The sequence below is a fragment of the Cucurbita pepo genome, chromosome LG17 (assembly GCF_002806865.2).
Source record: "Cucurbita pepo subsp. pepo cultivar mu-cu-16 chromosome LG17, ASM280686v2, whole genome shotgun sequence".
Classification (NCBI taxonomy): domain Eukaryota; kingdom Viridiplantae; phylum Streptophyta; class Magnoliopsida; order Cucurbitales; family Cucurbitaceae; genus Cucurbita; species Cucurbita pepo.
In genome coordinates, this window is record NC_036654.1 from 4,212,804 (window position 1) to 4,239,604 (window position 26,801).

At 41.3% G+C, this 26,801-nt stretch overlaps 4 protein-coding genes and 2 non-coding genes across 8 annotated transcripts in view; 2 read left to right on the forward strand and 4 right to left on the reverse strand.

Moving 5' to 3' along the window:
• Positions 1 to 3,986, reverse strand: part of LOC111779284 (protein ROOT HAIR DEFECTIVE 3 homolog 1-like) — a 9,889-nt gene extending 5,903 nt beyond the window's left edge. The window contains exons 1-11 of one of the 2 annotated variants that reach the window (XM_023659403.1): positions 3,840 to 3,986; positions 3,712 to 3,749; positions 2,516 to 2,665; positions 2,167 to 2,233; positions 1,946 to 2,048; positions 927 to 997; positions 733 to 796; positions 581 to 646; positions 385 to 432; positions 230 to 292; positions 82 to 138 (exon numbers count right to left, since the gene is read on the reverse strand). In XM_023659403.1, coding sequence (XP_023515171.1) covers positions 82 to 138; positions 230 to 292; positions 385 to 432; positions 581 to 646; positions 733 to 796; positions 927 to 997; positions 1,946 to 2,048; positions 2,167 to 2,233; positions 2,516 to 2,665; positions 3,712 to 3,715 — 693 coding nt within the window. In that variant the 5' untranslated portion in view covers positions 3,716 to 3,749; positions 3,840 to 3,986. The other variant, XM_023659402.1, reaches the window with a different exon arrangement.
• A 1,606-nt stretch (positions 3,987 to 5,592) lies between these two features.
• On the forward strand, positions 5,593 to 9,502 carry LOC111779285 (transmembrane 9 superfamily member 7). Its single transcript, XM_023659404.1, has 7 exons — positions 5,593 to 5,850; positions 6,703 to 6,867; positions 6,980 to 7,089; positions 7,271 to 7,379; positions 7,479 to 7,591; positions 7,816 to 7,966; positions 8,048 to 9,502. Exons 1-7 carry the CDS (start codon positions 5,725 to 5,727, stop codon positions 9,203 to 9,205), a joined length of 1,932 nt encoding a protein of 643 aa, XP_023515172.1. The 5' UTR covers positions 5,593 to 5,724; the 3' UTR covers positions 9,206 to 9,502.
• Positions 9,503 to 10,728: 1,226 nt separating this feature from the next.
• Positions 10,729 to 14,449, reverse strand: LOC111779286. Its single transcript, XM_023659405.1, has 6 exons — positions 13,553 to 14,449; positions 11,909 to 11,961; positions 11,656 to 11,743; positions 11,476 to 11,574; positions 10,943 to 11,070; positions 10,729 to 10,856 (listed from the first exon to the last, which is right to left on the reverse strand). Exons 1-6 carry the CDS (start codon positions 14,180 to 14,182, stop codon positions 10,820 to 10,822), a joined length of 1,035 nt encoding a protein of 344 aa, XP_023515173.1. The 5' UTR covers positions 14,183 to 14,449; the 3' UTR covers positions 10,729 to 10,819.
• Positions 14,450 to 15,221: 772 nt separating this feature from the next.
• On the forward strand, positions 15,222 to 17,598 carry LOC111779287. 2 transcript variants are annotated; one of them, XM_023659406.1, is made up of 3 exons: positions 15,222 to 15,341; positions 15,509 to 15,694; positions 17,100 to 17,598. In XM_023659406.1, the coding sequence occupies exons 2-3, from the start codon at positions 15,586 to 15,588 to the stop codon at positions 17,408 to 17,410; spliced, it is 420 nt and encodes a 139-aa protein (XP_023515174.1). In that variant the 5' UTR covers positions 15,222 to 15,341; positions 15,509 to 15,585; the 3' UTR covers positions 17,411 to 17,598. The 2 variants fall into 2 exon arrangements, with proteins under 2 accessions (XP_023515174.1, XP_023515175.1); XM_023659407.1 differs by having other exon boundaries at positions 15,224 to 15,341; positions 15,514 to 15,694.
• Positions 17,599 to 18,860: 1,262 nt separating this feature from the next.
• TRNAT-UGU lies at positions 18,861 to 18,932 on the reverse strand. Its single transcript has one exon. It is a non-coding gene; the product is annotated as a tRNA-Thr (tRNA).
• Positions 18,933 to 19,171: 239 nt separating this feature from the next.
• On the reverse strand, positions 19,172 to 19,245 carry TRNAT-UGU. The gene has a single exon. It is a non-coding gene; the product is annotated as a tRNA-Thr (tRNA).
• Between the last annotated feature and the right edge of the window lie 7,556 nt (positions 19,246 to 26,801).

A 26,801-nucleotide genomic window follows, 5' to 3' on the forward strand; every position in this document is an offset into this window, starting at 1 on the left:
GGGGGGGGGGCGGATACGAAATAGAATAATTTTCATATTGTGTGCAGAGGGTCAATAGAGAGTTTCACAAAATCCATTTACCTGTTCTCTGAATTGCTCTTCCTTTTCTTCAAAACTAGATAAAGCAACAACTTCAACCTGATGATTCAAAAGAAATCAATATCGATTACCAAGGAATTCTACTTCCCCTATAGAAAATCCATTTGAAATAGAGAAAACGAGGACTCACGTTAAAAAAATCGCTTAGTGGAGTATCTTTGTGGGCCTGTGGCTTAGGAACAGAGTCCCATATCTGCAATCAAAATAGAGGTGAAGAACATGCAAATGAGAATAAAATAATAACACTTTTTCGGCATCACAATGATGAAAGCACCAATAATTTACCTTCTGTACATCCTCTCTAAGAACAGGCTCTAAATTTTCCAGTGGTGTCTATATGCAGAAAAAATGAACAATCAACAAAGACTGTAAGAGAAGTTATGATCTTGCAGCAAAAGGTTCTTCAACAACCACTAGGAAAAACTAAATTAATACTGCAACAGGTGAAAATATAAAAACTACCCAGAAAATATAAACAGACCCTTGTTTTATCACGTATGACGAACAGTAACGTTGTTTTACGTGGACTGAACAATCTCATCATGACCTGCATACCATAGAATTGGAAAATTATTAAACTATTATTATAGAAGATATACCATGACCCACGTACAACCAGATTAAAGGAAATACCTGAAATACAGTTTTGAGGAGAGGCTTATTAGCAGCCTGCTCACGGCCAATATCATGGCACCACCTAAATCAAATAATAACTTTTCAAACTAGATAACGTGGAAACAAGAAATATTAAAAAAAAAAAGAGCATACGGGAATACATATTAGAAGATAAAACGAGAATCAAAATAACAAAACTAAAGAAAACTCACATGTTTATTAGCACTATATCTGACACAGCAAGGGCAAAGAGGGCACTTTGCTTCTCAAATGCAGTGTCATCCTAATAAAGAGCGTGACAAAACCACATTAAGAAACAACCAACAATATATCTACCTAATTATGATACAAATGAAGACAATACTTAATGGCAATTGAGAAAATCTACAATTCAAACTCATTCGGTTTTCACAGGGAACTTGATTTTTTTAATTATTAAAAAAAAAAAATCCCTTATGTTTCATTGATCTATATGAAAAAAGAGGGGGGACTAAAAAAGATACAAGAAGTGGACGGGGGCTTGTGGCACAATTAATCAAATTGCCTTGAGAGAAGGCTGAAGGTGTTGCAAAATATTTAGTGAAATAACCCCATCTAGAAACCAGGAAACAGTCTATCTACAACCTCTTCATCCAAATACCACGTCTCCACCTTTCTTAGTGAGAAATATTGTAAACTTTCAAGAATCCACGAAAAAGAGAAGTGTGTCCTTGGTTACCACATTCATAGTTATTTACACAGAGGGCATACAAACGAGGAAAAAGACAAAAGTCAGGTTTCTTTCTTTGGACCCAGCCTAGACTAGGGAATTGACCCTGCCATTAAAAGACAGATATGAAGAATCTTGAGATTCTAGAAGGCTCCTAATTCCAGATTCACTCAGATAGGCACCTAAGAATCGCCTCAGGTTGAGTTTCGTCAACAGACAATTGAACATAAATTGTAAGAACAACCCAGAGCTTTTCGAAGTTCAGATAACAGAATCTTCATCTAAATGATACTAAAGTCTAAAAACCCCTTTATCTTTGATGAGTTTATCAAACTTGGAAAGGAGTAACAACGCTCTTTCAAACAAAAAAGGATCTTTGATCTCTACAAAAAGAGGCGTGTGAAAATAGTGAACTCAAAGTATTGACAAACACTTAATGGTCATTTCAAAAAATAAAAAAGAACAACTAAAAGAAGTGTATAAGTCTCAATAATAACCCGAAAAAAAAACATAGAAATGCACCTCTCCTCGCTCTCTTCCATCAGTTCCCTCCAAATCCATTACAAGCGTACAAGGCTCAATGCCAGCACATCTAGCCAACCATATACCTTTAGTTGTTTGAGACCTAGAAAAAGACAGATCAATTTGCACTTTTCAGTCACCAAGCCTGAATAAACTAAAGACAAAAGGGTCATTTCTTATCTACAAAAACCGAAAAACATAAGGAGGAGACAATAACTTACCTCCCTATAAAAGCATTCATCTCTTTAAAGTTGGTCGCAAACAGATTATTTAGCAGCGTACTCTTCCCTAATCAGATTATATAAAAAAAAATAATAAGAAAAGTATTTTCGCAGGAGACTATGAACCAGCAGGAAAGATTAATCTGATACAAAACTTTGAGTTCAAATATCCAAATGAAAAGAAGAAGAAATATAATGTTTGAATAATTAAATTGAACTTCACAGTTAAAATACAGAGGCAGAACGCCAAGTTCTTAAACAGATTAATTAAAGTATCAGCACTCAGCAGGAAGCTTGAACTTATATTCATTGTTTTAATACGACGAGCTTTTGAAAGCAGACTACTTACCACTACTTTGAGGGCCCATAATGGATACTACAGCATATGAAAGTCCACATTCCCCCAATTTCACAAATTTGATAAAGTTGTCAATTCCGTCGACGTTGAATACACCATCTCCATCTATAAGCTGAACAGAGCAACATTCATCGCTCTTGGCTGCCAGAAGAGGATAATCTTTGCTTCTTAGAACCTCGTAATTGTAGAAATTGAAAAACAAAAAAGGATAATAAATCAAGCAAGTAAAACCCGCAAACTAAATTGTGGCGTTGTGATATCACAGCGATAGGCAAAATAAAACTCTTAAAAGTAATCCAATATAAGAGTGGTCCTGTCTAGCTTTGACATGAGATGAAAATAGTGCTCTCTGATTTCTAGAAGAAGCCAAGCAAAACTGATACATAATCTCTTTGTATATTCAGCAATAACTGTGATGGCAGCATCAATACAAGCCGGATCGAGAGAACTCGCTAGCCAGGAACACCCAAGATCCATAAAACCCATAAATGCCATTAGCCAGGGTACGAACTTGATCACAAAGAAAATCCAAAAGCACAAACATCTCATTCTAGAACCATTCTACACCCTTTGAGACGAAATGGTGAATATAATTCAGCGATCTAATACTCTCGAATAGCGTGATCATGAATTCAGCGATCTAATACTCCCAACTAGAGTGATCATTCATAACAGATTTGGAGAAAATCTATCACGCCCTAATCAAGGTAGCTCAAATCCTTTTATTTAACAATAAACAACTATTAAAGGGTAATGTATAATCAAGAAAATCCAAGAGCACAAACATTTCATTCTAGAACCATTCTACATCCTTCGAGACGAAATGGTGAATATAATTCATCGATCTAATACTCTCGAATAGCATGATCATGAATTCAGCGATCTAATACGCCCGAATAGAGTGATCATTCATAACAGATTTGGAGAAAATCTATCACGCCTAATCAAGGCAGCTCAAATCCTTTTATTGGCAATAAACAACTATTAAAGGGTAATGTATAATCAAACTATACCGAGACGTTACATCTCGCGCCCAATCGAATTGGAAAAAACAAAATTAAATACACTAAGGATGCTTCAACGTAACGCAAATCAAACAAAACGTACAAACTAAGCTGAACGAAATAAAGATGGAACATCGCCACGAAAATTACACAAACTGGTAAATATCAAAACAAAAAACGTACCCATTTGAAGGAAGGGAGAAGCTGATGCAAATTGGAAGCTGGAGAGAGGCAGAGACTCCGTGAGATCGATTGAACACAGAGAAAAAAACAAAAAAAGACAGATCTCAGACAAATGAAGGGGGTGTAACCTATTCCAAACTCGATGATGGAGATGGGAGCTGCTTCGAAATGCAGGTTTGAGTGTCTCTGTTGATCGTTCCGATTTCCAAAATGCGGAAAGCCCGAGAGGTGTGGACGATGATAAATATTTGAAGGGCGGGAGTATAATTACGAGAAAATCGGAGGATTGCCTCTTCAAATAAAGGAAGTTGAAAAAAAAATAAAAAAATAAAAAAATCACTTTAATGCCACGTCGGTAATTCTCTCCTTCAATGGACGTTGTCAAATTTCTTTATGCTGTTTTTTGGTTTTTTTTTTAATTAGTTCGTTCTTCAAATAGGAAGTTGAGTAGACCTGACCGTAGACAAATCCTCCTCTCTTTTTTTCTTTTTTATTTTCTTTCTCAATAATTTTAGGAGTTAGCTCATCCTCGCCCAGATCACGACCCTTTATTACGGTCGTTGTAGCACGTCAATTCCTTTTCTACGTTTAATATCATAGTTCGTATGTCACTCGATGTGATTCATTTTGGTGGACGAAATATTGTGACCTCGACCCTCGATTGAGTGTCTAAGTGGTGGCTGTTATCACGGTCATGTTTGTCAAAGGCATATTGTTTGTGATCGAGTGTCAAATGTCATGGTCATGCTTGTCTAGGGGCATGTGATTGTAGTTGCATGCTCGTTCCAAACCCATGTTATTTACTTTCATGTTAGCTAGATCTTCGTTATTTCTGTTATGTCAATAAGGGGGTGTATGGTTGTTCGCTGTCTACACCTGCCAAGGCTAAAATGTCTCGAAATATGACTAGTTGTCAATTCTTCCTGTTTGGGTTATGCACTATCGAAACAAATAAAGGGGTAGAGGATCTCTCTGCCTAGTGACACGGTCATACTTGTTTAAGGCGTGTTGCATGTGGCTGCATGTTGGATGTCTTGTTCATGCTTGTCCAGGATGTGTTGTCCATGGTCGCATGCCCCTTCCAAACCCATTTTACATGCTTTCATGTATAGTTAGGTCTTTGTTATTATTGCTGGGTCGATACAAAGGTGTATGACTATTTACCAAAATCATGTCTATATTCGTCAGGACTAAAATGTCCCAAAATTCTTCCTATTCGGGTTATATGCTATCAAAATTATGGTTGCTACATATTTGTTTTAGCCGATAACATTGCTTTCTTATAAATTATTTTCAACACATCTTCTCATTCTCAAATGTGACTGAGGCTCAACTATATGTCCAAATTGTCCGTGACTTACGATTTTCATACAACATACTCGTTCGCCAAATTAGAATAAGTGGCACACAATCACTGTCCCGCTATCACAAGAATTCTATTTTGATACCTAGCACGTCTACTTGGTTTAAAAAACTAATTACAAAACTCCATATAGAATAATAGAGAAAGAAACTAACTCAATACACATTGCAACAACTACGAGCCTCGTTTCTTGTAGTCTAAGAACTATGTCGATCAAGGCAGTTTCATTAGTGACTCCTTCTAATTGTGGTCCTTGATTTTATGGTTAACAAGTGCATTTGAGGCTCGTGCCGGTTCTTTGAATGAGCCTATTGACCTTTTGATCTTTATGAACCATTTTTTAATGAATCCCGTTAACGATTTAGAGGTGTTCGTAGGATCAGTTTTTGACCATAAGAAGCATTGGTTGAAGCCTATTCTTTTTGGGACTCTTAGGTTAATATTGTAATTTAACACATATTTAATCGTATAAGCTTTTTATTTAATACGCATTTATTATTTATCTTAGAAAACCGCCATTCACAACATCTTCCCAATTCTCGAGTGGAAAGAGAAAATTACTGTCGCTCCACCCCTCAGCCCTCTATCCAGAGACTTCCGTCGTTGCGATCGTCGCCGTCGAGAGCTCATCCGTACTCCGTCGTCGGAAAATGAAGAAGGTCGGCAAGGTCCCGACACCTTCACCAAATCTCATCACCGTTGTCCTCGGTCTGCTTCTCATATCCTCCTGCCACTCCTTCTACCTCCCCGGCGTCGCTCCTCGGGATTTCCAGACTGTGCGTTACGAATTCCATCACTTCCTCTCAATGTTTGTTTTATTTTTTGTGTTTCTTCAACTTGCTATTGTTTTTCTTGTTGAAATGTTCTTCACGATCTGCGACCTGGCGTGTAGTGCGGTTTTTGGCAGTCGTACTGCGCTAAGTCGGATCTAGGTTTCTGATGCTTGATCTGTTCTTTAATAGCTATGTTCTCTTAATTATGCGGTATCGGAATATTCCTAAACATCATTGAATGCTGTATTCTGGTTACATGTGTTGTGTTCAATTATGTGTTTATTGAAGGTGGTCACTCTACAGCAATGAAATGTAGGAGCAATGTCGCATTATGTGTGATCGTGTTGTAGCCTTCGTGCCTGACATTTGAATAACTTCAAATTTTTCATGCTACCGTGTTTTGTCTTCTCGATGCCCAACCATCTCGGTCGGGTAAAATGGTTAAGTAGAGCCATAGAGATCTCCACGCGCTGTGTTCAGTTTTTCCAGCATTATAAGGTTTCTTAATGTAGTATGTTCAGGCTGCCTTAGCGGTTACAGTGAGTTCATGTCGGTCATCAAACATACGAGCGCTGTCGTAAGATCTTGCTAATGAGTTCTGATCAATTTGTTCACTGCTGTTAACGCATGTAATTTGAGTTTTTATCCACTCAAGTTCTGGAACTGCTTGTAGTTTGATCTGGAGGTCATATTGTGTTTATGTTTTTGGCTCTGAACTTGGTTTTTCTTTTCTATTTTTTTTTTCTGTTGATTTAGAAATTCTCGATTCTATCCTCTTTTTGCTGCTTCCATCTATTATTAAGTGTTTAAATTCACATCAATGAATGGAAATGCCGTTTTTTTTTCTTTCAACAGGGTGATAGTCTTCCTGTTAAAGTAAACAAATTGTCGTCCACAAAAACACAGCTCCCATATGATTACTACTATTTAAATTACTGCAAGCCCAAAAAAATCAATAACAATGCAGAAAACTTGGGAGAAGTTCTCCGAGGCGATCGCATTGAGAATTCTGTTTATACTGTGAGTACCTTGCCTGTTTTTAAAGCAATTTGAATATTGTACAGATTCCATCTAAAATGAAATCACTGGTACTTTATTTTCCTGTTTCTAATGTTTCCAAATATTTTTCCAGTTCAAAATGAGGGAGGAGCAGTCTTGTACTGTTGTCTGTAGGGTCACACTTGATGCTGACTCTGCAAAGAATTTTAAGGAGAAAATTGATGATAAATATCGAGTAAATATGTAAGTTGCAAATGTAAACCTTTTATATGTATGTGTCTAATGGTATCTTGTTTTGAGTTTCGACTGTGAAATTTAAAGTTCCACTTTATAATTTACTCAAAGTACATTCCTTCCCTTGTGGCATATTTATTAATTTTATCCACTGTTCTTACAATGAGATACTCCCCCTATGGATGTTTAGGATCCTGGATAACCTTCCAGTTGCCGTTCTTCGACAAAGGAGGGACGGAAATCCATCAACCACTTACGAACATGGATTTCTCGTTGGATTCAAAGGGAATTATGCTGGGGTATGATTTTGATGGCAGTTAAAATATGAAGTTTTCCATTTTTACTTCTCTTTAGCTTTTATATTTTCATTAATATATGTCTTCCCTTTCCCTTCACAGAGCAAAGAGGAAAAATATTTTATCAATAACCACTTGAGCTTTAGAGTCATGTTTCACAAGGACCCTGACACGGATCTGTCTCGAATTGTTGGATTTGAGGTTACACCAAACAGGTTTTTCTTTTCCCTTGATCTTGCAAGTCCAATTGTACTTCTTGTATTAATTGACCACTGGTTCTCTCGTCGACTTAAGCCCTTAGAGTGATATCCAATCCAAGGCTCTTCATGCTTTTAAAAAACCGCTGCTTTTGCCCCTAGTTTTTTTTTTTTGTCTTATTTCCATGATTTAACTGTAGTGAATTCAGTAGCTTAATTTCTTTCCTCGTTGTTTTTAACAGTATTAATCATGAATACAAAGAGTGGGATGAGAAGAATCCGCAGCTAATTACATGCAATAAGGACACAAAAAATTTCATCCAAGGCAGCACTGTTCCTCAAGAAGTTGACACGAACAAGGAGATTGCATTTACGTATGATGTTTCATTCAAGGTATGGTTGTCACTAATCCCTGATGCTCCTGAACTGTTCCTCTGACGTTGCTGTTATAAATTGATCCTGATCATTTCACAGGAAAGTGATATTAAATGGGCTTCTCGGTGGGACACATACCTTCTCATGAATGACGATCAAATTCACTGGTTCTCCATTATAAACTCTCTGATGATTGTTCTTTTCCTTTCTGGCATGGTGGCCATGATCATGATGAGAACTTTGTATAGAGATATTGCCAACTATAATCAATTGGATGCCCAAGATGAGGCTCAAGAGGAAACAGGATGGAAGCTTGTGCACGGAGACGTGTTTAGACCACCCATCAATTCTGGTCTATTGTGTGTTTATATCGGCACGGGCGTTCAGATCCTTGGAATGACACTTGTAACAATGATATTTGCTCTGCTGGGTTTCTTATCTCCTTCCAACAGAGGAGGGCTGATGACTGCTATGGTCCTTCTGTGGGTTTTCATGGGATTGTTTGCTGGTTATTCATCAGCTCGTTTGTACAAAATGTTCAGGGGCACCGAATGGAAGAGGATTACGTTGAAAACCGCCTTTATGTTTCCTGGTATTCTTTTTTCAATCTTCTTTGTGCTTAATGCTCTGATCTGGGGGGAGCAGTCATCCGGGGCAGTACCTTTTGGGACAATGTTTGCACTTGTCTGCTTGTGGTTTGGCATATCAGTACCATTGGTGTTCGTTGGCAGTTACTTGGGCTTCAAAAAGCCAGGAATTGAAGATCCTGTGAAGACCAACAAGATTCCTAGGCAGATACCCGATCAAGCATGGTACATGAAGCCAGTCTTCTCCATACTCATTGGGGGTATTCTTCCATTTGGGGCCGTCTTTATCGAGCTCTTCTTCATCTTGACATCAATATGGCTGAACCAGTTCTACTACATATTTGGGTTTCTCTTCATAGTATTTATCATCCTTTTAATTACGTGCGCTGAGATAACAATTGTGCTGTGCTACTTCCAGTTGTGCAGTGAAGATTACTACTGGTGGTGGAGATCTTACTTGACTGCAGGATCATCCGCACTATATCTCTTCCTCTACTCAGTCTTCTACTTCTTCTCCAAGTTGGAGATTACAAAGTTCGTTTCAGGGATCCTCTACTTCGGTTACATGGTCATCGTTTCATATGCATTCTTCGTGTTGACGGGAACCATTGGCTTTTATGCTTGCTTCTGGTTTGTTAGAAAGATCTACTCATCCGTGAAGATTGACTGATTGATTTAGTTGCTTATGGCACAAAGGTTGTTCAGTTCAGACTGTATGAATCAAGGTAAACGGGAAGAACTGAAAGATGAGAACTTTTCCAATTAGAAGATCTCTACCCCTTTTCATTTTCTCGTCTCACGGTGAATTCCCTTTTTATGGTAGAGTGTAGGTCCTCTTTCTCTCCCTCCTTCCTTTACACTGTTGTTGAGATTTGATGAATCTGTTCTATTATTGTGTACAAGAGACATGGACCCGTGATTTTGGAGTTTTTGTGGTCATATATGAATTACTTCTTACTCATACCAATTTTTCTTCTTTTATCTGCCTCCATCTTTTTATCCTTATCGTTAGTTTTATTCAGGATCAGGAATGCTGTTTATGATTAGCCATCAAGAGTTTGTTGTAGGTGCTTTAACTAGAGATAAATTAGTTTTTTTTTTTTTTTTTAAAAAAAATTATAAAGAAAAAGATTCAAATCTCTATATTCTATATTTGTTTGCCTCAAAAGATTTACGAGATAGGTCTTGATCGTGAGTCGCAGAGCAGCGAGACTAAGAGCCTAGGTTGAGACGGGCTTTAGACACTTGCCCTACTGGAAAATCGCCTCCCAAATCATACTGCCCGCACAAGGGAAAGCCCTTTATCTACCTGCTAGCCGATCCTATTCAAAGGTATTCAAAGGTTGGGGGTTGCTCGAAGTTTGTCAAAGACCCACTCTTACTGCATTGTCGATTCTTTAGGGAAGAAAAACGTCGTCTTCGAAACTAGAAAACAGAAATCACCTTTTTCAAAAATTTCTTCCCGTGAGTACGAGATGATAGGTGGTGAATTGTCGTATGAAATGAATAAGAATAAACATGAATAAGAATAAGTTAATACAATGTCTGAGATGAAATTGAAACCATGGCAAAATTGGAAAGTGAAAGATAATCATTTGATTTTTTTTTTCTAGTTTTTAAACTTGCAATTTTATAAACACAACCACCACTTTCTTTGTTTTATTATTATTATTTAAATGATTTTAACGAATATTATTCTAAATCGAAGAAAGTTCCAAAAACAAACAAAAATAGCTTTTAAAAACTCATCAAATGGAGTCTCTCTCCTCATTTGAGACGAAAAAAAAATGCTAAACTAGGAGATTGGAATGAAATGATGAAAATATCCATTCCTACACACACACATATATATATACTTATAAATTCAATATAAATATAAATAATAATAATAAGATCCATAACTTTATTTGAAAGTAAAAATTAATTTAAATTCTTGTTTTGGGAAGCAATAATAACACCATTGGAATATTCAGTCAACTACTCAGCCTTCAAAGTCAACAGTCAGTGATTGACTGGGTTTCATATTTTCAAAGTCAACAGTCAGTGGTTGACTAAAACCACAAGCATCTAATGTGATTAACCAGAACAAAAAAAAAAAAAAAAAAAAAAAAAAAAAAAAAAAAAAAAAAAAANTTGAGAGGTTAATGAAGAAAGCAGCAGGCTGCTAACAAAACTCCTGCTACCTACAAAAACTGTCTTAACTGTTTCCTTTTTGGATTTACAGGCTGCAAATTTCACCTTTTTGTTACAAGAAAACAAGAACAAACTCATCTCACTTCTATCATCACCCTGAGCATGATCTCAGTTTCCCATTCCTCTGCCTGCACATAACATTTTCAAACCATGGGTACAAAACTCATCACTACAATACACACACAATCAACTATCACAGATTACGCTCTCTTACCAAAACGAATCCTTTTTTTCCTGTGCTAATAGTTCCTCAAACGACATGTCCCTAAACTCGGGATCGCCCTTTTCTGTTGCCTTCTCAGATTCTTTCATTAGCTCCGCGCTCGTACCTTTTTCAAGCATCTGGAACAACAGAACGACCACAGAAATCATCAGCTCTGGCTGCTGCATTATTCTCTATAACAATTTGAAGTGTGTGCGACAAAAACACAGACAGAATTTCTAGTACTACGGTAGTACATACTCTTTCCGTTCAATACTTATGTGGATCCCGCACAATTTGTATATCGAAAACAATAAACGGAGGTACGTAGGGGAGGAGATATCCATCTTACAGCTTCAATGGACATGTTCAACTATTATGGCAAAAGGGTGACAGAGTAATGAACTTGATCTATATTTACAAAGGACAATAACCATGAATGGGGATGGGATTCAGAGATTTCATCAGACAAGCAGTGTATTATCTAATATGCGCTTCGGTGGCGAAAAAGGGTGTAAATGAAGTAAGAAGTAAAGCAGCAACACCTTTTTGTATGCTGGAGAGAGTTTAAGCTGTTGTTGAAGCCAGTTATAAACAAAGGTGTCCTCCTCTAGCCTTCTCTGCTCCAATTCTAGCTTACATATCTAAGGCATCAACAGGTACAGATCAATAAATCTTGAGTAGGTGAAAATTTTGCCAACAGATATCACATTATATCAACGAACCTGCTGTTGAAGGCGATCGAAGGAGGATCTATCAGCCTTACAAAGCAGAGCTTTGGTTATCGTGAACTTTCGATGGATAACATCAGCTCTGTCAGTAGAAAAAGGGCGAAAATCTTAGAGATCGTTCTCGAACGCAAATGTAACCTATCGTACGTGATGATACTTAACAAGAGGTTAAAGGTCTATGAAACTTGACATGGAATAAAAGACACGAGAAGCACGAATATGATCGAAGCAAAGATATGGAGCATACTTGTGCTGCAGCTTGCTTCGAGCGTTGATTAAACAGTTGGCAAATTGTCTGACCTGAATTCAAAAGGAAAGTAGAATAAATTGCAGTGCTGCACTGTTTAGAACTCAAACTCCTATCAGTCTCAATTGTAAACTAGCAATAAAAAGCCACAATGGAAAAGTTATGGATACAGGGTTTGGTCAACTTTTCGAGTACAACGTTTGAAAACTCCAAATTCATCGGTTGATAGCAACATCGTCCAACCAACAACATCATATCCTATAGATCAAGCTGATCTTGAATCAGACTCGGCCAACGACAACGGTTATGGATATAGCTGATATTCAATCCACATATTAGCAATATCACTACATGTCAATTCCTAAGCAACATTGCAACACATTACTTCAGCCTCATGATCTTTCTCCAATTATGTGAGAAATGACCGTTCTAAGGATCTTCAAGTTACAACTATTTCATGGAACTTAAATGTGTGATCTCACATCGGTTGGAGAGGAGGAACGACGCATTCATTCCTTATAAGGATGTGAAAACCTCTTCTTAGTGGAGAGGTTTTAAAATTATGAGGAGAAGTCTGGAAGGGAAAGCTCAAAGAGAACAATATTTGCTAGCGGTGGGCTTGAGTTGCTACAAATGTATCAGAGCTAGATACTGGATGATCTGCCAACGAGGACGTTGGTAGCCACCAAGGGGGTAACGCCGATGTGCCAAAGAGGACGTCGGGGGCCCCCATGGGGGTAACGCCGGGCGATGCCAACGAGCACGCCGGCGGTCTCCATGGGGGTAACACCGGGCGATGTGTCAACGAGCACGCCGGCGGCCCCCAGAGGGGTAACACGGGCGATGTGCCAACGAGCACGCCGGCGGCCCCCAGGGGGGTAACACCGGGCGATGTGCTAACGAGGACGCCGGCGGCCCCCAAGGGAGTAACACCGGGGGATGTGCCAACGAGGACGCCGGCGGCCCCCAAGGGGGTAACGCCGGGCGATGTGCCAACGAGAACGCCGTCGGCCCCAAGGGGGTAACGCCGGGCGATGTGCCAACGAGGACGCCGTCGGCCCCCAAGGGGGTAACGCCGGACGATGTGCCAACGAGGACGCCGTCGGCCCCAAGGGGGTAACGCCGGGTGATGTGCCAACGAGGACGCCGTCGGCCCCCAAGGGGGTAACGCCAGGCGATGTGCTGCGGCCCCCAAGGGGGTAACACCAGGTGATGTGCCAACGAGGACACTGGCCCCCAAGGGGGTAACACCAGGTGATGTGCCAACGAGGACACTGGCCCCCAAGGGGTAGATTGTGAGATCTCACATCGGTTAGAGAAGGGAACGGAATAGAACATTCCTTATATGGGTGTGGAAACCTCTCCCTAATCGACACATTTTAAAACCTTAAAGAACCTTAAGGGGAAGCCCGGAAGGGAAAACCTAAAGACTACAATATCGGTGGGATTGGGTTGTTACACTCCTGAAAAAAAACATATCAGCAAGGATTGGTATAGACACAAGAAAATGGCAATGAGATGCTAACATAAGAAACTCCAGCTGGAACACAGACAATAACAGACATGGAGGATACAACACAATCACCAGACACTATGAACAAAAGTTAGAACAGAAAGAATTTACAATTAGAAGAATTAGAGAACCTGAGCCAATGTCAATTCCTTTGATTCCTGACACTTCATAAGCTCATCATACTGCCGTTTAATCTTCCTCTGAATCACACTAGTAGACGGTGTAAAAGGATACAACAAAGTCAATTCCTGCTCACAACCATTGCCAACATTCATTCCCCAATCTTCATTCTCATCTCCACCTTGCAAATTCCCCCTCTTCTTCTTCGCCCTCTTCTTCTTCTTCTTCCCCCCTTGCTCCTGACCAGAATCCCCAAATTCCTTATTAACGCCCTTTAAATCTTGTTCATCGCACCCCTCTTCAACGAACAAACTCGCCCATTTCTTAGAATCGGGTGGTAAGATCTCAAACAGAAGCGAATGACTCAAACAGCTCCGATCGGTTTCATTACAATCCGCCACAGAATACCCAACATCTATTCTCTTAGGCTCAATCGGCTTAGTGATTAGTTGCTGACGATGTTCAAACTCGAGTTTCTTCAACCTTTTGTAGAGAGAAATGGAGAAAACGAGGACGGAGAAGGTGAAGAAGACGAAGAAAGAGCATAAGAACAACATGGGTAAGCCTGCTTCAGAGTAGTCAGTGATTTGAAATGAGAAACTAGTGAAGAAACGGGACAAATACGACTGTGAAGCCGCCATTGAAGCGCATCAACGAAGAACAGAAAGCAAAATGAGCAAAAAAAACGAAAACCCACGACGGAGAGAGGGAGAAAAAGACGATTGAATCAGGGCTTCGTTTGGATTGGAAACTAACAGAGGATAAATTCAGTTGGTTCAGTGAAATGGGTGTGTGTTAAGAATCTTGGAAACAAAATGAAAATCCCCAATTTTAATTTCAATTTCAATTCGGCGGAGGAGGACGCGGGATCGAAACTGGGTTTATGAATTTGATGAGTGTGGATAAATTGTCGTTTGCTTCCCCTCATCCATATCTTCCTTTTTACTTCAACCTAACCTTAAACTCATTATTCACAAATTTAAAATCAATTTTATCATTTTTAAATTATATATAATTTTGTCAATAAAATTTAGAAATTTATTAAACTCTTTAAAAAAAATTTGACTAATAAAAATTAGTAATAATTTTTTTGGAAAACTACCAAAAATAATAGTAATAAATTTTTTTTTTTAAAAAAAAAAAAATTTGACTAATAATTGTTTAGGAAAATAAATGGTGTTTAATAATTATAACTAATAGTTAAAAAGAAAAACAAATTGCATTAAACATAATTATTAGCAACATTGTTTAAAAATAATTTTAATATTTTTTTATTAAAAATAACTCGTAATTTAATTAAATAATATTTTTTTATTACGTATATAAAATAATTGCCAATTTAAAATAACTAACAACTTTACATATATATATATATATATATATATATACAGAATAGACATTTAGATTTTCTACCATAAATATTGTCCAATTAAAAAAATGATTATTTTTTACTAATTTTAAAAAATATTCTCTATTATTTAAAAAAATTATAATATTATTATTGATATTTATTTCATAAACCTTTTCAAACTTAATTATTTACCATCGAAGTAAATAAAAAAGGTAACTTTTTATTTTTTTTTATTTTATTTTTACCATTTACCTTTTTATTTAAAAAAAAAAATTATTTCATAAAATACACCCTTCCAATGGTAGGGCCTGCCGGAGAGCGACTCCATGGCGACCGAGGGAAGAAGCCAAATGAGCCGTCAAATACAGAAGACTGAGAAAAAGGGAACTCCCAGTGATCGGAGATGAGCGAAGGAACTCCTAAGCTCTACGCCGACAAACCCAAGAAAGGTACCATTCCCCGATTCTTCGTTTCTTCCTAGTTTAGCCTCGAAATGTTTACTCCAAGAACTGATCCGCTTCAATCATTCATTTCAATTATTGCGGTTTTGATTCTGATTGATGATCGATCGCCTTTTTCTTTTGTTTTTTGTTTTTGTTTTTCCATCTGTAAACAGCTTAGGTTGTGCAATTTCAAGATCAGCACAAAGTCAGAGACGCTTCTTTTTCACCGGCGCCACAAGTATCGACGAACATGGGATCTGCGTCTTCCCCACCGCTGCCTCCTCCTACGAAGGAACCATTTGCAAGGCGATATAAGTTCATATGGCCCATGCTTTTGACTGTAAACCTTGGTGTTGGAGGTAATTTTCTTCTCTTCTTCCATGGTATGTGTATCAGTTTCTGGTTGCTGTGTTGACGTGTTTGATCGAATCCGTTAAATACCTAATCGGGAGATCGAGTTTTGATATTCGGTTAAATACAAATTTTGATACAGTTCAGCCAGAGAAAATTCATCCCCTGCCCAACATCCTCCCAAAAATCTGGTCAATCTACATCATCCACTTTGATCTTTGGATTACTTGATATAATGTTTTCTATTTCTAAATGTTCATATTTCTCATTCATTCCATAGATATCTACTTGCAATCACTTTGTGCCAAAACTGAACAAACTCGTACATAAATATATCCAGAGCCATTCTGATAATTAAAGCATAAAATCAGGGACCTGTTTGATGTCAATCTCTTACTTGAACACATCAGGGGGTTGTGAAGGCTTAGGGGTTGGAAGGAAAAGGGGGCATTAAGCTTCAACCATCACATTTTTGTATAATTGTATCTTTTATCGTCTTGGTTTCTTTCGTTCCTCAAGACGGAACTTTCCTTATACATGGAGAGAGATTGAAAAGTTTGACGACATAACGTCGTTTGTGAGATCTCCATATCAGATGGAGAGGGGAACAAAACATTCCTTATAAAGGTGTGGAAACCTCTTCCTAGCATACGCATTTTAAAACCGTGATGTTGACAGCGATACATAACAGGCCAAAATAGACAATATCTACTAGTGTGGGTCTAGACGGTTACAAATGATATCAAAGCCAAACACCGGGCAGTGTGCCAGCAAGGACGCTGGCCTCCAAGGGAGTGGATTGTAAGATCCCATATCGGTTGGAGAGGGGAACGAAGCATTATTTATAAGGATGCGAAAACCTTTTCCTAGCTTATTCGTTTTAAAACCCTGAGGCTGACAGCGATACATAACGGGCCAAAATGGACAATATCTACTAGCGGCGGGTCTGGACTGTTACAAATGATATCAAAGTCAAACACTAGGCAGTGTGCCAGTAAGGACGCTGGCCCCCAAGGGGGTGGATTGCGAGATCCCATATCGGTTGGAGATGAGAGCGAAGCATTCTTTATAAGGGTGTGGAAACCTCTTCCTAGCGTACGCATTTTAAAACCGTGAGGCTGATTGCGATACGTAACGAGCCAAAACGGACAATATGTACTAGTGGTGGGTTTGGGCTCTTACAGTGCGTTTGGATATAAATTAGTGTCTAAAGTTGAGTATATCGTATGCACGTATTAATCCGTAATAGAACGATTTATTCTCGTTTCCCACCAGGGATGGGATAAACTCCCCCACACTTTCATACTGCTCCACAGCTCCTTTTCAAGGAATTATAGGATAGCAGCAATATTCTAATAAGTTTTTTCACCTTTTGCTCTTGCATGAACTAAGATAAGTCTTTAAATTGTGTAGCTTATCTGTTTATGAGGACAAAGAAGCAAGATGAACATGATGTAGCTGAAGAAGAGGCTGCCACGGATTCAGCTAAAACTGCCAGGATCGCTGCTCCTGTTGTTGAGGAATCATTGGCCAGACCAGCCATTGTGGAGCCAGTGAAGGTAAGGGAACCAATTCCGGTGGATCAGCAGCGTGAGCTTTTCAAGTGGATTTTGGAAGAGAAGCGCAAGATCAACCCTAAAGATCGTGATGAGAAGAAGCGTATGGATGAAGAGAAAGCAATTCTCAAAGAGTTCATCAGAGCAAAATCTGTTCCAAATCTTTAAACTTTCCAAATTGTAGCAACCAAACACATTGGCTGTGTTTTACATTGAATGTTGTTGATTTCTGTGGTCCTAAAATGATTTTGTACGTTTCAAATCCTCTCACCACCCCTTCCCCACATGCTAGTCGATAAGGGTGAACACGGTTGCATCCTGATAACCTGCAATAAAATTTGGTAGGCCTCTATCGACATCGGAACAGAATTTCAGATACCGAATGTTTGTCTTATCGACATCGGTACAGGATTTCAGATACCAAATGTTGTCTTTGGTGTCTCTGGTTTTTGTATGAGGAGAAAACATCCATTTTATTATCTCCGAACTTGAGGGAAAATTCAAGGGAACGTATAACAGCTCAAACCCACCGCTAGGAGATATTATTTGTTTTGACCCGTTATGTATCGTCATTTGCCTCACGATTTCTAAAACGTGTTTGCTAGGGAGAGATTTCCACACCCTTTATTCCCCTCTTCAACCAAGGTGAGATTTCACAATCCATCCCCTTTAGAGGCCAGTGTACTTGCTGGCTCCCACAGTCCACCCCCTTGAGGGCTAGCGAACTTCCTAGTTCACTGAGTCTAGCGTACTTGCTGGCTCAACACCTCTCCAAGTGATCTAGGATCTCACAATCCATCCCCTTGAGGGGCCAGTGAACTTCCTAGTTCACCGCCTAGTGTTCAACTCTGATACCATTTGTAACAGCTCAAGCCCACCACTAGTAGATATTGTCGGCTTTGCTCTGTTATATATCGCCGTCAGCTTCACGATTTTAAAACGCATTTGCTAGAAAGAGATTTTCACACCCTTAATAACAAATGTTTCATTTACTTCTCCAACGGATGTGAGATCATAGATGATCTTCTTCAACTTCACGAGGTAAATGATGCACCATGTCCCAAATAGGTGTGGACAAATCCAATGTGGCGAGAATTCCCCATTTGCTGCATGCATAGACCTCCAAAAAGAATGCGTCAGGTTTTTGCTGCTCCTTTTGGGATAATTTTATCTTTGTAGATAATGTGTCATAAGCTCCTTCCATGCTTCGAAAAGAATCATAGGGGGCTGATGAAATGAGGTTGTTTAAGAAATAAGCCACCTTTTCAAAGCAAAAATGGCAAGTCGGAGATTACTTACTTATAAACTCATGCTCATCCTTTTTAAAAATTATGATATACTTCACATCTTACCCCAACGTAGGATTGAATTATGGACCTTTAATTTACAAGATTGACGCTCTACCATTGAGCTATAAAAGCTTCCACAAAGATAGGATATTATCCACTTTCAGTATAAAAGTCTGGACCTTTAATTTACAAGATTGACGCTCTACCATTGAGCTATAAAAGCTTCCACAAAGATAGGATATTATCCACTTTCAGTATAAAAGTCTCATATGTTAACCAACACATTAATAAAATTTATGATATACTTACGAATACACTAAAACATTTTTTGCCCTCACGCAGGATTGAACTACGGACCTTCAGTTTACAAGACTGACGCTCTACCACTGAGCTATAAGGGCTTCTACAATGGTATAATATTATCCACTTTTAGTATAACGGTCACATATCAATATAGATGTTGTCCAACACATAAATAAAATATATGATATACTTACGAATACACTATACATTTCAAAAAATGATTAAACTACGGGGACCTTTTACAAGACTGACGCTCTACCACTGAGCTATAAGGGCTTCTACAATGGTATGATATTATCCACTTTTATTATAAAGGTCACCTACCAATAGAGATGTTAACCAACTCACGCAGGATTGAACTACGGACCTTCAGTTTACAAGACTGATGCTCTACCACTGAGCTATAAGGGCTTCTACAATGGTATCATATTATCCACTTTGAACATAGGCTCTCATGGCCTTGCTTTTAGTTGTGTTCAGACCCCTGGCCAGCCAAGCTTCAAGTTCAAGGGGACTAGAGACGAATAGTCTCGAAGATGGTTTCGACATTAAAGGCAAGGAAGATGCTCGCCCATGGTGCTTGGGGGATATTAGCTCATGTGGTGGAAATATGGCGGACTGTGGTGAGCATTGACTCAGTACCAATAGTGAGAGAATTCGCTGGCGTATTCTGAGAAGATCTCCTCAACTACGTTCAGAGCATGATGTGGAATTCGAGATTATACTTGAGCCGGGAACAAACCCTATTCAAGAGCCCCGTACAGAATGACCCCTAATGAACTAAAAGAACTAAAGTTGCAGATCCAGGAGCTACTGGACAAAGGCTTTTATACGTCCAAGTGTGTCCCCTTGGGGAGCCCTAGTGATTTTTGTGAAAAAGAAGGACGACTCTATGCACTCATGCATGGACTATCGACAGCTTGAAAAAGTGACAATTAAGAAGAAATACCCTTTACCTTGGATCGACGACCTATTCGATCAGTTGCAAAGTAGTTATGTTCTCAAAGATCGACTTATGATCAGGCTACCATCAGTTGAGGATTTAAGGAGAGTGATATCTCAAAAACAATCTTTCGCATGAGGTATGGACATTACGAGTTTAGGGTAATGTCTTTTGGTTTGACTAACGCTCCAGCAGAATTTATGGAGTTAATGAACAAAGTGTTCAGAGAATTCCTAGACAACTTCGTGATTGTGTTCATCGATGATATCTTGGTGTACTCCAAGACAAGGGAGCAATACGAGGAACAAGTCAAGAAGGTGTTGACCACTTTGAGGACGGACGAACAAGTTGTATGTAAAGTTCTCCAAGTGCGAGTTCTCGTTAGAAAAGGTAGGATTCCTTGGACATGTGGTCTCACGAATGGGGATCACCGTAAACCCAGCAAATATTGAAGCAGTGACGAAATGTTCGCTCGACCTCTGTGACTGAAGTACGAAGTTTTCTTGGTCTAGCAGGGTATTATCGACCGTTTGTGCAAGATTTTGTTAGATAAAAGCTATGGTGTCTTTAGATTTCGTTAAGTTGTTTTTTACTTTTGAAATTTCTGAATTCACGCTCACCGGAAGAGCGTAATTTTTGCTGGCCATTTTGGCAACTTTGGGCGCAAGTTTTTGCCCACTATTTTCTATTTTTATGATTAGGTTTGTTATTTAAAGAATTCAACTGAATGAGAAATAACCATCGAGTCTTCAGCAAATCTCTCCCTCTATCCTTTTACTTTCCGCCATTTTTCCAAGAAATTTTCCTTCGGCCAGTTTTTTTCGTCGACGTTTTCCTCCCAATTGCCAGAGTCAACAAGTGGTATCAGAGCCCGGTTGAAGCCATCGATGGTATATCATTGCGGACGAGCCAACTTCATCAACAGTCAAGTTGAATAGCTCAAGTGGTTAGAGCGCCGACCTAACAACACACAGGTCTCAGGTTTGAGTAGAAGAAAATGCAAACCGCGAAAATAGACACATCGTGGGGTCTATCCCGGGCAGGCTCACTGACTCCTCTATGCCCCCGTCATGTGTCGACATCTCCATCATTGCCACAAAGAGGTCGACACCGTGATGACAGGCGTTGTGTTGTCGTTGAGCGAGTGATCAGGGAGACGATGACCGCCACCGTTCAGTACCCGATGCTGACAAGGTCCAACAACAACGAGTGGGCCTTGTTGATGCGCGTCAACCTACAGGCGCAAGGGTTATGGCATGCTCTCGAGCTAGAGAAAGGAGAAACGATCGAGTATCGGGAGGATCGGTTGGCGTTCGCCGCCATATTACGATCTGTGCCCCCAGAGATGCTGGCATCTCACTCCACCAAACGCACTGCACAATCGCCTAGGAGGGAATCCAACATCGAGCAGCCTGCGGAAGGAGCTCTCGGAGATCCACTTTAAGGATGGAGAATCCGTCGATGATTTTTCAATGCAGATCACGAGGCTCGCCAACAGCATCACCACTCTCGGTGGCAGCATCAGCGAGACAGAAATCGTGAAGAAGATGCTACAGGTCGTCCCCGATCACCTCGAGCAAGTCGTGATTTCAATCGAGACATTGTTTGACGTAAATGACCTAACAGTGGAAGAGGTGACCGGAAGACTGTGTAACGTCGAGCAGCGGAAGAAAAATACCGCTTCAGGAGGGCCGTCTACTCCTCACTGAGGAGGAATGACTTGCATGCCTAAAGCTCCGCGACAACACCGGCGAGAGCAACGGGCCCTCCAGCCGCAAAGGCGATAAGAAGCCATGGAAGTCTCACGGGCGCACGTGCGAGAAATATGGTGATAAAAAAAAGGAGTCGACTGATGGTAGGCCGATCTAGTGCTCGAACTGTGGGAAGAGAGGTCACCTGAGCAAGAATTGCTGGAGCAAGCTTAGGAAGGTCGAGAAAGCCCATGTGGCTCAATCCGAGGAGGACGAGCCAGCTCTCTTCATGGTAAGTGCATCAGTCTTATCCGACGTCCCCATTTTTTATTCCAAATCCACGGAGGTGGAGGTAATCGATGACGACATAACTGCTCCTCTGGTGAGCATCGAACCCGAGCTCCAGCTGGGCATAGCAAAGGCACCAGCTGAGGAGCCAATTTAACTGAAGGAGGAGCGAGTATTTGCTTAGATCAGCCAGAGGGACGAGCAACATGAGCACCGACGATAAGTCCTCGACACAGGGACAATAAACCATATGACTGGGGCTAGATCTGCGTTCTACGAGCTCGACTCGAGAATTTGCGAGATGGTGAAATTCGGCGACGGCTCTGTCGTCGAAATTGATGGGCGCGGCACCATCCTGTTCATCAGCAAGGGAGGCGAGCACCGCAAGCTGACCGACGTCTACTTCATCCCGAGGCTCAAGGCTAACCTTGTGAGCCTGGGTCAACTCGATGAGGCCGACTGCTTCATTTCCATCGAGCGCGGGCTACTCAAAATCTACGATGATCGACAACGGTTGCTCACGCAAGTTCGACTCACGTCAAACTGTCTTTACATCCTGGAGTTAGAGATAGAGCAACCCGTCAGCCTCACGGCCAAGACCGAAGAGGTATCTTGAAGGTGGCACGCAAGGTACGGGCACTTAAACTTTCTTACTCTAGAAAAACTACAGAAGGAGAAGATGGTGCACGGTTTGTCGGCAATCAAAGGCGTGAACAAGCTATGCGACGGGTGCCTCATTTGCAAATAAAGGCGCACCCCCTTTCTGTCTCAGACATCCTACCGCGTCGATGAGCCATTGGAGCTTGTACACGACGATATCTGTGGGCCCATCAAGCTGGCAACCCCAAGCAGTAAGACCCTCTTCCTCCTGTTGGTCGATGACAAAAGCCGCTTCATGTGGCTGATCCTGCTGCAAGCGAAAAGTAAGGCGACAGAGGCGGTTACGCGCATTCAAGCGCGAGCGGTGGCCAAATGCGGGAAGAAGATGTGAGTCCTGCGCACAGACCGAGGTAGAGAATTCACCTCAACAAGTTTCGGTAAGTACTGTGATGAGTTCGGTATACAACGGCAACTTACGGCGCCCTACTCCCCCAGCAAAACGGAGTGGTGGAATGCTGAAACTAGACCATCGTCGGGACAACAAGATCTTTGCTGATGACAGCTGGGATGCCTGGGAGATTCTGGGGAGAGGCGGTAATGACGGCCGTCTATCTCTTCAATCGGTCGCCAACCCGAAGCCTCGACGGGAAGATGCCATATGAGGCCTGGTACAACAAAAAGCCAGCGGTACATCACTTCTGAGTGTTCGGCTGCGTCGCATACATGAAGGTAGCGCATCCCCACCTCGCCAAGCTCGATCCTAGGGGGCTGAAGGTTGTCTTCATCGGCTATGAACCCGGGAGCAAGGCGTACAGACTCTATGATCCTGTAGGGGCGAGCTCATGTGTCTCGCGACGTCATCTTCGACGACAGCAGCTTCTGGCAGTGGAATGATGTGATCGAGGTAGACCACAACCCAAAATAATTCACGGTGGAGTACCTTGTCACCGAGCCAGAAGAAGGAGAAGCCCAGCATCAGGAACCGTCACCGCCACCAGCAGGTGCACCCCCTGAACCAGTGAAGTTCGCAACACCACGGACTGCGGATTCGACACTAGATGCCGATCACGATGATGATTTGGTGGCTAGGTACCGGAGGATGAACGACCTAGTGGGAGGAGGTGAACCACCTGGACTGGCGGCACGCGAGCTCGAAGAAGTGGCCGAACTGCATGCCATCAGCGTAGATGAATCGAACACCTTCACCGAAGCAGAAAGGAACCCATGCTGGCTGAAGGCAATGCAGGAGGAGATGACATCCATCACCGAGAACCAGACGTGGAGTCTGGAGGATATGCTGCCGGGACACCGAGCCATAGGGCTCAAATGGGTCTTCAAGTTGAAGCGCAATGAAAAGGGAGAAGTTGTGAAGCACAAGGCCCGTCTGGTGGCGAAGGGCTACGTCCAGAAGCAAGGAGTGGACTTCAAAGAGGTATTTGCACCGGTGGCAAGGTTAAAATTTGTCCGCCTTTTGCTCGCAATCGCGACACATTACTCTTGGGAGGTCTACCACATGGACGTGAAGTCTGCTTTCCTTAATGGAGAGTTGAAAGAGGCCGTCTACGTCCGACAACCACCTGGCTTCCTGGACAACGACAACCCGGGTAAGGTACTTCGCTTGCACAAGGTACTCTACAGGCTTCGACAAGCACCACGAGCCTGGAACGCAAAGCTCGACAATACCCTACTGCCACTGAAGTTCAAGCGTTGTGCCTCTGAGCATGACATGTACACGCATGGCCACGGCGAGCAGCGACTAATCGTGGGAGTGTACGTCGACGACCTCATAATCACTGGAGGTGCTTAGCTACTACCTCGGCATCGAAAGGTTCAAGAAGGAGATGTCAAAGAACTTCAAGATGAGCGATCTCGGCATGCTTAGCTACTACCTCGGCATCGAAGTGTAATAGAGTTCTACCGGCATCACCATCTGCCAAAGTGCGTCTGCGAAAAAGCTGCTGGACACAACTGGGCTTTCAGACAGTAACCCTACAAGGATGCCGATGGAGGCCCGGCTCCAACTAAGGAAGGTCGGCACTACGATGACAATCGATGCCACCAATTACCGCAACATTTCGGGAGCCTGCGCTATCTGGTAAACACACGCCCTGACCTTGCTTACTCAGTTGGATATGTGAGTAGATTTATGGAAGCACCTCGGAAGGAGCATCTTGTGGCTGTCAAGCGCATCCTGCGCTATGTGGCTGGAACCAGTGGCTGGGGTGTGAGATACAGTGCAGGGAAAGAAAAGACAAAGCTTGAGCTGGTCGGCTACAGTGATAGTGACATGGCCGGTGATGTTGATGATTATAAGAGCACCAGCGGGATGATCTACTTCCTCTCAGGCGGCACGATCTGCTGGCAATCAACAAAATAAAAGGTAGTTGTTTTGTCTTCCTGCGTAGCATAATACATCGCCGCTTCAACGGCGGTAACACAGGGGGTCTGGCTTGCGCGACTCATGGAAGAACTCATCAGGAGAGAAAGCGATCCACCAATTACGTGGACAAGAAAGCTACGATCTCCCTGACCAAAAATCCAGTGTTGCACGATCGGAGCAAGCACATAGAAATCAGATTCCACTACATCTGAGGATGTGCAGATCGAGGGCTCATCAAGATTGATTTCATCCGAACAGAGGAACAACTTGGAGACATTTTCACCAAGTCCCTGGCGCGGGTAAAATTTGAAGAATTACGCTCAAAGATCGAAGTTCAAATAATAAGGTAGATATAGCACAGCTTTTAGGAGGAGATAGATAAAAGCTATGGTGTCCTTAGATTTCGTTAAGTTGTTTTTTACTTTTGAAATTTCTGAATTCACGCTCACCGTTGAATGGAAGAGCGTAATTTTTGCTGGCCATTTTGGCCAACTTTGGGTGCAAGTTTTTCCCCACTGTTTTCTATTTTTATGATTAGGTTTGTTATTTAAAGAATTCAACTGAATGAGAAATAACCATCGAGTCTTCAGCAAATCTCTCCCTCTTTCCTGTTACTTTCCGCTATTTTTTCCTTCGAAGAAATTTTTCTTCAGCCAGTTTTTTTCGTCGACTTTTTCCTCCCAATTGCTAAAGTCAACAGATTTCTCCAAGATCGCCACCCCCCTCACTGAGCTGACCAAGAAGGGAAAGCCATTTACCTGGAATGATCAGTGCGATTACAGTTTCTGAGAACTCGAAAGAGGCTGGTGACAGCTCCGATACTCACTGTGCTATCAGGAAACAGGGGCTTTGTTGTATACAACGATGCTTCAAAAAAGGGGTTAGGTTGTGTTCTCATACAACAATGGAAGGTTATTGCCTATGCCTCACATTAACTAAAAGAGTACGAGCGAAACTATCCGACCCACAACCTAGAACTCGCAGCAGTGCTGTTTGCACTAAAGATTTGGAGACACTACCTATATGGAGAAAATACCCAAATTTTCACCACCATAAGAGTCTTAAGTACTTCTTTACTCAGAAGGAGATAAACATGAGCTAATGTAGGTGGTTGGAGTTGGTCAAAGACTATGACGTGGAGATGCTCTATCAACCGGGGAAGGCAAATGTGGTAGCTGATGCATTGAGCCAGAAGTCAGCACACACGTATGCTATAATCACCTTGCAAAAAGCTATCTAACAAGATTTGGCACGCACTGGTGTAGCTATGGCCGTGGGGGAAGTCATAGCTCAATTGGCCCAGCTGATAGTAAAACTGACCTTGAGGCAACGTCTTATTGATAGACATCATGTGGATCCAGAATTGGTTGGAAAAAGACAATGAATAGACACCAATCAAATAGAGGATTTCTCATTGACAGCTGATGGGGGACTCTTGTACCATGGCGGTTATGTGTTCCAAATGATGAATAACTTAAGTTAGAGATCCTAACCGAGGCTCACTACTCACCATTCGCTCTACATCCTGACAGTATCAAGATGTATAAGGATTTGAAAAGACATTATTGGTGGAGGAATATACAACGTGATGTAGCCAAGTTTGTGAGCAAGTGTCTAGTTTGCCAACAGGTCAGGCTCCAAGGTAGAAACCAGCGGGACTATTACAACCACTTAGCATACCTGAATGAAAGTGAGAACATCGCCATGGATTTTATTGTGGATTACCCAGGACGGTCAGAGGATACACAGTTATATGGGTCGTGGTTGATAGGCTCACAAATTCAACTCACTTTCTTCCAGGGAAGTCTACCTATACTGTGGATAAATGGGGTCAATTGTACTTGAAGGAAGTAGTAAGACTATATGGAGTACCAATATCCATTGTGTCAGACAAGGATTCCCGTTCCACATCAAAGTTTTGGAAAAGGCTTCAGCAAGCATTAGGTACATAACTAGAGTTTAGTACAACGTTTCACCCACAGACGGATGGGTAAACGGAATGCTTAAACAAAATTCTGGAGGACATGCTACGGGCTTGTATGCTAGACTTTGCCAGCAGCTGAGA